Source organism: Monodelphis domestica, chromosome 7 (assembly GCF_027887165.1).
Source record: "Monodelphis domestica isolate mMonDom1 chromosome 7, mMonDom1.pri, whole genome shotgun sequence".
NCBI lineage: Eukaryota > Metazoa > Chordata > Mammalia > Didelphimorphia > Didelphidae > Monodelphis > Monodelphis domestica.
In genome coordinates, this window is record NC_077233.1 from 108,926,761 (window position 1) to 108,939,304 (window position 12,544).

Consider the following 12,544-nt stretch of genomic DNA (forward strand, 5'->3'; position numbering starts at 1 on the left):
CATGTGCCACTTTCAGGTGCCCTGTGATCAAGGTCTAAAAGATCTCAGAATTCTTGACTTGAAGTGATATGAAGAACAATGGTTTCCATACTACCTAGCAGAAATGGAGGTTCCCTCTCTGTGGCTCTAGGGAAATATTAGACATCTGATCAACTTCTCAAAAGAAAGTCTGATGAATGACATCTTCACATATAACAAGTGAGAAAATGCTTTACTTTGCTGCTGACAGGGCATATAGACCAACTCTTTTGTTAGGCATTAGAAGAAAAATACATATACATTGATGGAACAGGAATAAATTGTTGGCTCAAAAAAAAGTCCTTAATCTTTTCCTTCCAATGAAGAGGAAACTCAATTTATCAATAATATCAATAATAAAATTGTGACTGGTCATAAATGTAAGGCCTGGAGGAGAATACTAAAGTAGGCCTGGGACCATCACCTGTGCCAGGATGGTTTCCTGTCCATCACTGCCCAAGGGATCTTCTTCATGAAGCTCTGGAAATCAGAGTCATTTCCTTCCCAGGGTCGTGACTGGGAGCTGAGCTAAGTGAAATATGCCAGACCGGCTCCATGGTCTAGGACGGCAGTCACCCTTCCCCTAGATCTTCTCCCCTTCTTCCCTCGCTGCCCTCCCCACCCTCGCGGCTCTGAGACAAGACATTGCTTTACCTCGATGCAGTACGATGTGGTCAATCATGTTGCGTTTATATTTGGTGTGGTAGAGGCAGAGGGGACAGCGCAGGTCTTTGGGACCCTCCTCAGGAACTGCGGAATGCCCGGCTTCCACGTGCATAGTAAAAGCAGATCTGTGAGAGAGGTGGGGACGGGGAGTGGGGAAGAGAGGAGAACTGTGACTCAGTGATCTCTTCACCTTCCAGATTCTGCTCACCTGCAAAGGCGCTGTGAAATCTCTCGCCATCAACCCAAAAGAAAGATGTTAGGAAACAGGTAGAGAATGAGAATAGACGGTAGAGAACAAATCTTTCTTTTCCATTTGTGGAATTTTGTCCAGAAGTACCTGTTGGTTTTATTCATGAAAAGGTACTTGAGGACAGCATCCATTCAATAAATTGTTTGGTCAGGGTGACTGGGGGGCATCCCTTTTTTCTTTTCTTTGTTTAAGTCTGCCAAATGGGTTCTATACCCTCAAGCATTCCATGCTGTGTTTGGAAGGATACGGGCTCCCTGAAATGCCCTGGAAACCAGAGCTTGCTGAAACCCTTCTGAAAACCTATTATCAGAAAAAACTTCCATCTTTCTTTGTACAAAGAAAAACTATTTCTAAAGTTGGACTGGTTCCCTGCTCGCGTGGTTCTTCACAGGCAAGAGAGGTTGGGGAGGGAACATCCGGAAAGCATGCCCCTTTGAAGAGCTGACCTGGGTTACCTGGGAAATTAGCAAGTTGACATACAGGCTTGACAAACACTCACTAAATCTGCACCATTCTCCCTATTCCGCCCCCTCCCCGCCAAAAACAACCAAAATTCAAACCCTGAAGTATCCATGATTTTACGTCATAACCCTTCTCTACTCTTAGTAACCAATTCTGTGAGCTGTCCCTTCCTTTCCTCACCAGATCATCTCCTGCTCTGGCCCTCTCGCCTCTTTTAATGCGGTTAGAATTGGGCAGTTTGGTCCTTGGATGATGGACACAATCTGTAGCTAGGCCAACCTTAATGTCGTTTGGTTTTTTTTGCCATGGAAGAGTTTGCCACGGGCGGCATTCTGCTGGCACTCCCTTTTAGAACTTTGGGTCACTCCGGCACTGTCATGAGCGTCCGGGGAGATCTTTTTATCCAAGGTTCTTCCCGACTCAAAAAACCCAAACCTTTCCAATGAATCATCATTGAAGTGGTCTTATCCTACACAGGTGAAACCCAGAGTTCAAGGGAAAGGGGGTGATTTCCTAGTGCCCAAACCTCTTCCTTTGGAAGCGCCACGTAGTTGTGGCCACTTGCCCTCTCATTGCGATACCTTTCCCAGTTCTTTCCATCTGGGGCCACATTACTTCTTGGATTAAACTCCTGAGATTCAGCTTCCTGCCTACTCGCTGATAAAAATGAGAGTCCCTGGGACAGTGCTTGGTGCCTCTCCAGGCTCCATAGTGCATTTGTACCCGAACCTCACACCCTGGTACCTCTCAATATGGAATTTGGAATTGAATGATTCTGGGACAGAGTGGCCACAGGGACAAAGGGGAAGAAGGTTCCCACCAGAGTAGAAGGGACGTAGGCAAGATATGAGGAAGATTTTCCTGATGGCTAGTTGAGTTGTTCCTAGTTCCAGGCTAGTTCCAGAGTTGAGAGACTCTGGAACACATTACATCAAAAGCTGTGGCTTCTGCTTTTGGGGGGGCCAAGTGACTGAGCCATTGGGAAAGAGCACACAGCTATCATATAGAGATTGAACACAGCCCTGCCTGAAGTGGGGGTCTGTGTGGATAGGATTTCACCATGTCCCTTCTAATTCTCTTTATTTGGATAACGGTGGCAAGGGCCACCATTTAGGGGTAACGGTTCTCTCAGCAGAGCTGGCCTCTCCATCCAAAGGATGTTTCATCTAGGAAGTAGGGCTTGTTGGCTACAAGGTTCAGGAGACTTAACTTGGAGAAACCAGAGGCTCCCCCTTTTGCACAAAACCCAGCCTACCACTTCCCATTAAATCCACATCAATTTCCAGCTCATTGTCCCTAGGCTAAGGCATCCCAGTTAAATTCAATGACTGTAATGCAATCTTTTTCTCTCCTGTCTTTTCTCCCCTCCCCCCTCCACCCAGTGCATTCACGTGAGTTATTCTTCTTAAAACTAGCTTCTGCTCCTTAAGATGAAATATAATTACCATCTTCCGTTGCCAAGGTTTTCCCCTTCCTAAGTTTCAGGTATAGGAAGAACGTGCCTTTTGGACTCAAAAAGTACAAAACCAAACCAAAAAACCCCATAGACAAAGGCAGAGGCTTTGTTTTAGAAATCTGGGCTTTCCTTCACTTACTTAAAGCCTGTATAAAAGGAGCAATCTTTGCACTTGAAGAGCTTCTTCCCTCCATGCTTGTCACGGTAATGACGCCTAATGCTCTGAATGTAACCGGAGGAGAATTCACAAAATTCACAGTTAAGAATGGCTTCAGTTTTCTGTTCAGCCCCAGAAAGAGGTCCAGGGCTAACACTGCTATTGTTCCTCGCCAGGGCAGCTGACTGATAGTGGTTCAACTGCTGCTGAACATCTGGAGGTTCTGAATATGAAGAATCTGTGGAGAGACAGAGGGGAAAATCAGACCAGGTGGAGAGGAGGATTGAGAGGTCGGAAGCTCAAAATGCCTCCACGTTAGTTTGAGATGGTTTTCTTTATCTTTACTTTTTGTTAAAGGAAGGGAACTTTTATTACCTCCAGAGTCTTTCATCTAGTTTATATGCAACAACAGAGACTTGGGGGAAAGTAGTTGGGGAGGAAATTGTTGCCTCTTAATCTGACTTTGAGGGCTCATCGTTTGTGTTTTTTTTTTTAAATAAGATTCTGAGGTTAAAGGTTTCAAAGTGAAGGAAGAAAGTAAACTGTTTTCTAAAGGAAGCTGCAGTAAGGCAACAGGCTAATGTAGACTCCCGCTCCTGTAGGTGAGATAAATAAGCCCGCATAATGTACACAGAGACCTCCGAGCAAAAGGAAAGCAGATGATGCAATATCTCCCCTTTTGCAGTACAGAATCAGCAGAGCCACCCAAATAAAAAGTCAGCTCTTAGCAGGAACTCTTAAGCATATGACATTCACCAATATATATTTTAAAAAATGCTCTATACTCTTGCAGCCAAGTGATTTAAATTTTAAAATATAAAAATCCAATTGTCGTCTCCCAGAGTAGGTGTTTAAAGCTTACTCAGCATTAAAATGGAGATTTATTCATAAATCCCATTAAAATGAAATTCCAAACAAGTTCCCTTGAAAGGTATTTGAAAAGTTCGTTTCTCTGAGTAAAACAGCCATGACAGGCACAAATCTGAAATCTGAAGGTGCTTTAACACCAAGAAGGTGGCGTTATGGAGGAAGCTGATATGGAAGAAGGGGGAGGGAGGGAGGGAGGGAGGGAGGGATGGGCTGGGGTGGGGTGTGTGCATGGATCTCAGCACATCTTTAAGAAGAAAAAAAATATATTTTAAAAGAGTCTCGAACCTTTCCCAACCTACTGGCTTGAATGTTGAGGTTAAGAATTCATCAACATTGTCCTTTATAACCTAAAGCTGTCAGTGAATGACACAAATGAATATGGCACAGATGAATTTCAGTGTAACTTTCCCTGAAAGAGAAGACAAAGGGCTCTTTTCTTAAGGCTTTCACGGAAAAAAAAAAGGAAAAAAGGAGTAGAAACTGTACAAGCCTCCTCCTGATTTGATGGACACTTAATTTTCCAAAGCATGATTCCCTGAGGCAGGACATGTAGGAATTCTGTAACACCCATACTTGATGAAACTAAGGCTATCCATTCTGGCAACCTATTAGAAGAGAAAAACAAAAGCTTAGGGGCCTCCTCAACGAGGGGATACCTTCTGTCTTCCAAATATTAAAAATCCTCTCTGCCCCCTCCTCAAACCCTCCCCCTCCATTTCTCAGGGCTGAGAAAAACCCCTTTGGAAATTGTAAACAAACCTGCCACACAAAAATAAAACAAAAGAAAACTTGAACAATATCTCTCAGCCTCCATGGGTTCATTACCAGGTGTATACGGAAGACAAAGGAAGAAAGGAATAACACAAGTGAATTCATTTTACCGGGTTCTTTTATCTCCTTTTCTTTGTTCTTCCATCCTAGCCTGATGAACCCAGTTAGGATCACAATGCCACAATTGTTCGCTCCTCATTCATTCCTTCTGTGGTAGGTTTGTTTACCATTTCTGGGATTGTTCAAGAGGTTTTCTACTTAAGCCCTCAAGACTGGTTTTTACTTAACACACACACACACATACACACATATACCCCCAAACACAAAGCACACCACCTTTCTTCTCGTCATGTTAACACAGATTTGGGAGGCAAGGTAAGCCCTGACATGTCACTATCTCCAAAACATACTATTCTGCTAAAAAGAGTCCCAGGCTGCTCCCTGGCCACTGGAGCATGGAACACTTAGCATGCCCTTTCTTATCACCAAAGAGTGCCTCTGATCCTGGTTATTTTAAGTTGTTTTTTTTTTAATCAATAACCAAAAAAAAAAAAAGAAAATGATAGCAGCACCCTGAAAGCACACTCGAATGGCCCATTCTCCTCTGCTCCATAGCACTCTGGAGGCCACCACAGGTCAGCTCTGCCCTGAGAAACCAAACTGAATCTTAGTTGGCTTCTCAGGCTCCTCAAGACAACTGACACTTTCAATCTCTGCCTGATTTATGTAAAACCATAAAGAAAAACTTGGTTTCTATTCTGAGGTTAGGTCAGGCAGATTAATCATTTCTTTTTGACTCAGTCATCAAGGTTTTTGTCTTTTAACCTCATGGAAGAGCACTAATCACTTAAACAGATTCTTTTGGGGGAGTGAAATCTAGGCTACTTTTTTTTTTTACTTTCAACACTTTTCCCCCCCTTTTCCTCAAGGCCTATTGCATATTATTTCAGCTGTCTTATAAAACAAACTCTTTCTTTTAACTCTGGCATTCACATAGTGTATGAAATCTTCTGAAGTGGGAAAAAGTAAAAAACAAAACAAAATAAAACCGCTAGGTGGACATTGGAAGAAAATTTGAGAAATGTCATTCTCCCAAAGAAACAGCGGTGTATATTCTGTCAATTTCCCTCCTCCTTAAACTCAAGATTGGTAGGTTAATATGCAGAAATCCACAAATCACAGTTTCTGATTTATATATAACCTTGTCTAGCAAACAGCTCTTTGATTCTTACTGAGTCTTGACTTTCCTTCTCTGGCTCCAAGACATATTTCCTCCTTTGGAGTCTCCAAATTATGTAATATTTTAGCACTTTATTCACAAAAATTAAGAATATAGACAAGGGTGGAAGGTAGGTCACAGATTGTTTTTTTTTTAAACCCTATGATGGTGATATGATTGGGAATGTAGACTCTAAATGATCACCCTAGTGCAAATATTAACAATATGGAAATAAGTCTTGATCAATGACACATGTAAAACCCAGTGGAATTGCCAGTGGGCTACAGGAGGGGGTGGGGGTAGGGGAAGGGGAAGGAAAGAACATGAATCATGTAACCACTGGAAAATATTCTAAATTAATTAATTAAACAAAAATTTCCAAATTTGAAAAAAAAAAACCCTACTGACTAAAATATATTATACTAGTTTGCCTATGGCTCCTAGAATACAGAGTATCTTCTCATGACTAGTGCAGAAAGATCACTGGAAGTAAAGGGAATTTGTCCCACAAATTAAAGAGGAATAGATTCAAAACTCTATCAGCACTACAAACCACAACACAAAATATGGCAACTCCATGTCATCCATGAGTAACTAGAAGTCAAGGCAATGGGGCCACCTGCAAGGAGATGGCTCAAGACGTCTGAAGCACAGGTAGGTAGTCTTGGCCTAGAGTGAAAATAGTCCTGATGATGCAAAGTTGAGGAATGAGGAAGAAAAAAAGAACAGAACCAGAGAGAGAAACGTTGCTCTCTAGTCAAGTGAGTTGTGCCACCACTGAGCAGGCAACATTAAAGTTTATGTATTGGCTAAGGGGATAGATAGTGGTAGAGGAGGTTAAATTATTAGGACAGACGTGGTACAAGAGGAAAGGAAGTCTATACCGCCGTCAGCAATGAGAAAGGAAACTCTAAAATAAGCCCATAGGTGGACAGGGAGAAAACTATATTAAGCAAAGGAATATAAATTACGTAAGGCTTTGACAGAAACCAAGTAAGATTTGTGAAAGAAGAAAAAGACCAGAAAGGGTGACAGTGAAAAAGACCCCACAGGAGACCTTTCTACAAATACACGGCACAGACAAAGAGAAGTGGGGAGGATACTGCATAAACACCATGTTTCAGTCTGATGGTCCATCTATTACCCTCAATAAATAAAGTGAGGACAACCCAACTCAAACATATTAAAGGTCCAGAATGTGCCAGGTGGGATTTTCCTGAGAACGGGCTAATGAAACCAAAAGGAAGGCAATGTGCGTTCTTGTTCTTATTACCCTACTCAGGATGACAGATGCCAGGAATGGTTCAGTTAATGGGAAGAAAATCATAGTTTATACCCTTCTGACCTTCCAAATAACTTCCCCTGTTTTAGAAGAAAAATGCTGGACTACAACGTTCAAAGGGAGGTAGTTTATAGTTAAAAAAAATTAATAGATGATAATTTTCATTTTTTGTTTTTGTTTTTTTTTAAAATAAGTTTATTTAGTCAATTTAGAACATTATTCCTCGGTTACAATAATCACATTATTTCCCTCCCTCCCCTCCACCCACTTGGATGATAATTTTCATGATGATAGTGACCAGGAGATATTTAGTATTTTTAATTTCCATCTCCTACCCCCTCCCTCCACCTCCCTCTAGCATGATATCTTGCACACAGTAGGTACTTCATAAATACTCACTGAACTGAAATAATTTGAACCCTTCTGGATCAAGTTGAATGAGTAAAAAAGCATACTCTTAAGGAACCTATATTTCTTTTTTTGCCTCCATTTTCCAAGATAATTTTTTTATGATTACAGAATCATAGATTTTGAGAATTTGAAGTAGCCTTATGGCCATTTAGTCCATCTTATTTACTAAAGAATTCCCACTATTGCATAGCTGACAAATGGTCATTAAGCCTTTTCTCAAAGAGGAATCTATATTTCTAATAAGAGATTTTGTTGTTTTTATTGGGTCTGACTCTCTGTGACCCATTTGGCGTTTTCTTGGCAAAGATACTGAGAAGCCAACAGCTAAGAGGGAATGGAGGCTATACTTAAGTTGAGAAAGTTACTGGAAGTAGGATGGGAGTCAGAGGAAAGTGGATGGACACATTCTGTTTTGGTAGCAATGGCACAATTGAGCTGGTAATGGTGCCAGAACTAAAGAGAGTCTGTTGGATGAGAGAGGCAGTGCTGGAGAAGGGAAAGCCGGGGAGTAAAATAAAGTACAACTGGGGGTCATCATCTTGGTCAGAAACGATAAGTCTAAATTTAGAATATCCCAGAAGAACAATAGGCATGACACTATTTCAGAGGTGAAGAAGAATGAAAGATTTGGGGATGAGGGCAGTATATGTGTCTGGTATGGAATGAGGCAGGTATTTTAAAATATGATTTGACAAATTAATTTGTTTTATGATTTAAAAAAAAGTTCTATTAGGTGGGAGTCATTGGTGGAATTAATCTTTCTTGGAACAACTGGTAAAATCCAGAAGACTGCCCAGTCTTACTCACTCTAGAAAATAACACAGAAATCTTAGAAAATATTTTACGATGGTAGGTGATAGACTAAATATAAAACTATGTTTTTTCCCCTCTCACCGGAGTTGACTTTATTTATAGATCAGGCTCTAAATTTCAATCTGGAAAGGATCTTGGAGCTCATCTCATCTGAGCCAATCATTTTACAGTTGAGGAAACTGAGGCTTTGAGCATTTAAGTGAGTACCTTAGGCTTACACAGGAAGCAAGCAGCAGTTAGAATTTGAACCCATGTTCTTTGATTCCTGGGCTCTGGTCTTTCCACTACATTGCAATGTCATGGATGAGAAATACAAAGAAGCTAAAAAGGGCAAATGAGAGGTAATGAAAGGGCTTAACCATCCAGAGATTAAGTAGGACACCAGAAAGAGGAAGAATAAATTGAACAGTAAATTGTGAAAGCTGCAGAGGACAGCGCCTTTAACATGTAGTGATACATAAAAGCAAGACCTCCACAAAGATCAATTCTCAATTTTCTTCAGCTCAGCATAGAGGGTGTGAGTGAAGGTGAAAAGGTAGGAGAAACATCTTGGTGCCAGCAACCACGATTTAATTATATTTGAGCTCCACTGCAGACTTGGGAGACTGACACTTTAAACTTAATGTGGAATCAAGGAAGGGGGAAAAATAAGCATGATGAATTCTAGGTGAGCACATTTTGTTTGTAGCCAAGGGGCAACACATCAAATTATATAGAATTAACAAGAGAAATATTGGTGCATAAGATGCAACACAAACAACCACCCACCACACCTTGGTTACATTATAAGAAAGGAAAATATTTATTAGAAATAAAACAATTACAGTCTTGTAGAAATGGAAAGGGAATTAATTAGAATAATTCCCAGAGGGAAAGAACTGAGGGTCAGAAAACGATCCAATATTTAATAAATATATAAAACAGGATAGAGTGAACTGCATGAGATAGAACTCTGAATTTTAAAGTGGAAAAACTGCAAAAAGCCTAGTGTAATAAGTGCATACATTTACATCTTTCCTGAGAAAAGGGAGAATTGATGGGTAAGGGACATGTTGGTATAAACACTAAGAGAAAATCCCTCACATTTGCTTCAGCCACAAGGAAAAAAAAATGCTGGAAGTACCCGGGGTATGGGACAAAAGCCTAATGAGCTGGCAATGCACGACATTGTTGTCTCCTTAAGAAACTGGAGAGGAAGTTTGTGGAAGGCCCAGTAACACTGACAAGAGAGCAGCTAGAGACATAATTTACTTAATGGTCAGGAAAACTTTAGGAATGACAAGCAAACTTCTATTCTACAAATGCCAGGAAAATGAGACAAAAGTGACTTTAGAAGTACGAAAAAAAAATAGCCTAATAAGTCTGTGCATCTATTATAGAGAAGCAAGGAATTAGTGGCAGAGAGGACAACTACAGTGGGAAGGTCAAAGTAAATGTTTGAAACCCTGAGATTACTTGAGTCATCTATTGTTATAAAGGACACTTTTGAGGCCATATGTGGAAGATTTGCTTAGCTCTGGGAATTCATTTTTTTTTAAAGAGGTGAGATTAAATGCAAAGGGTCATCAAGATGATTCAAAGGCTCGCCGATCTTAGTAATAATAAAAGTTTGGATTGTCTGAATTCATTTAAATTGGACCAAACCCTTTTCCTGAGTGAGATACCGATATCTGTTATTCCCCTCTCGTGTTCTTAACCTTGAAAATCATTTGATATTCAGAGAAAAATAGCAACTGAAGACAGCTTCCGTAACAGGCCATGCAAAGAACTTTTGAACGGTTCCTTGTCAGAAAACCATCCTTAATGGAACTGCTATTAGAAAAATGAACCCTGGTGACTAAGTGTACTCCGTAGGATCTGTAGACTTGGAAGAGACCTCACAGGACAGCTAGCGAATCCCTTCACTTTAGAGAAGAGGGATGCCTAGGGAAATGTGAAGGTGACTTGACTAAGCTTGCAGGGATGGTGAGCATCCCGGTCCAGATTTGAAGCCAGGTTCTCTGACTCCGGAGACAGTGTTCTCTCCAGTTTATTATGCTGCTCTCGTCCCTTTTGGATCACAACTGCTAGAGAACATAAGGACCAAGAGGCGACCAAAGGCTCTCTCTGATCCCTGCTCACCTTCTATCTCTACCACACTTTGGTGGCCTTGAAGCATCTAATTCTGAGACAAGGGTCAATAAGAATGGAGATGCTGGGCCACTATTTTCTAGACCCAATCAGTGGTTAAGGAGTTAAACTAAAAAACAAATGACTAAACTATATCCTATCAGCTGCCTTCTTGGAGAGTAAGGAGTGGTGGAAGGGAGGAAAAAAATGAGATTTGAGGGCATAACGAATGTGAGAATTTGTTTCTCTTGCATAAGCATATTTATTATGCTTTATTATATATTTATAACAAATCATAAGTATTATGTTATTGCTATGTGGTATTTTATATTGTTTTATATATGCATATTATGTTTTATATATGTAATATATTTTATATGTATATAAATATATTTTCACATATATAAGCAAATATAAAATATATTTTTCATATATAAAACAATATATTATTATATATTGCATATAATTATACATAATAAATGTATTATATATTATATATCATAATATATATACCCTATATAAAACATACTAAAATATACAATATAATAATAACTATATATATAAATAGTTTTAAAAGATAAGGATGAGAGAAAGCTTGAAGGAAGCTCACATGGAAGAACTTCCTACCAGGAAAAACAAAGCACACCTGGAAATAGTCAAGCAAATGTCAACACAGGTTTGAAAGTACTCAATTTGGGGATTAGTAGTACAATGGATAGAACACTGTGCCTGGAATTGGGAGGACCTGGGTTCAAATCTAGCTTCATATACTTCTTACTGGTCAAGTCACTTAACCCCAATTACCTGGCCCTTGCCCTTCTGTCTTAGAGTGGATACTTTATGTGCCAACTTTAAGATAGAGGGTAAGGGTTTAAAAAAAGAAAGAAAATACACAATCTAAACTGAGTAACAGGAGACAGCTTCTCTTTAGGAAATCTTCCTTTAGTTGTGCAAACAGACTTAACTGCCCATTACAGAGAGACAACTAGAAAATCAGGATGATTTTATTAAACAGGAAGAGAAAATATATTACTCCAAGACACTCTAGAATCCTAGGCATATAGGACTATGGCTGTCTAACTGGAAGGGACCTTAAAGGCCATCTTATTCAATGCCCCTATTTTACAGATGAGGAAACTGAAGTCCAGGAAAGTTCAGTGCTATGTAACTTGCCCAAAGGCACAGGAGCTAAGCAAGTCGGATATCACCTTAAAAACTGGTTGCCCACCATACTCCCAATGATCTAGGTCTTAGGTTTACAGATTAAGAAATATTGTCTCCTAGAGAAAAATTCTAAACAAAAAATCTCTTTTCTTCACTCTGCAGGTTGAGACTCCTGTGATCATGTCCAGGTTTCCAGCTCATGCTGCTCTAATAAAATTGAATTAATTGGAAACCAACTACAAAGAAGCTCTCAAATAACTGACTGTCTCCCTCCCCCTGCTTTTCTCCAATCCCCCTCATACTTCATTTCTTGGAGTAGAAAACTTAGGAAATGAAAATACAAAGAAAACGAGCGGAGAGCAACAACATCCCAACATCCAGGGCCTACCGTGGGATTGGTATCCTAAAATTTAGCTCGATCCCCTATGGAGCCTACATTTATAAGACTTTATAATCAGACCTCAGGCTCAGAATAATGACCCCGAGAAACTGTGTGGTCCTGAATCATCAAGGAAAGATTTAATTCAGTGGACTGTTCTTACTAAGACTGGAAAAATCAATTAAAGGAATATATTTTAGAAAGCTATTTTTCCAAAAACAAGAGTTGTCTCGTCTACCTTCTGCCAACCTGTGAAGCCAATTAGAACATCCTACTCTGGTTTATTTTTATTTTAGTAAGGAAACAATAACTTACTTTTATTTATGAAAACTTGTGTTTTAGGTATCTGGCCTCTGTTTGTTTGCAGAGATGAGAATAAGAGGCCAATCAAGCTTTAAAAATCTGTCACCACAAAGAAAATCTTTCACTTAAATCCTTATGTCCACCCAGAGCCATAATCAGAAATTATGGCACCCAGGTCAAGCAACACAAACTACATCCTCAAATTAACTTTGTA

At 39.9% G+C, this 12,544-nt stretch overlaps 1 protein-coding gene across 5 annotated transcripts in view; it reads right to left on the reverse strand.

The window, feature by feature from the left end:
* ZNF462 (zinc finger protein 462) overlaps positions 1 to 12,544 on the reverse strand; it is a 161,689-nt gene that overhangs the window by 35,297 nt on the left and 113,848 nt on the right. For all 5 annotated transcript variants that reach the window (XM_007499632.3, XM_056805309.1, XM_007499630.3 and 2 more), the window contains 2 exons: positions 2,992 to 3,247; positions 673 to 809 (listed from right to left, as the gene is read on the reverse strand). In XM_007499632.3, coding sequence (XP_007499694.1) covers positions 673 to 809; positions 2,992 to 3,247 — 393 coding nt within the window. The remainder of the gene's footprint in view (positions 1 to 672; positions 810 to 2,991; positions 3,248 to 12,544) is intronic.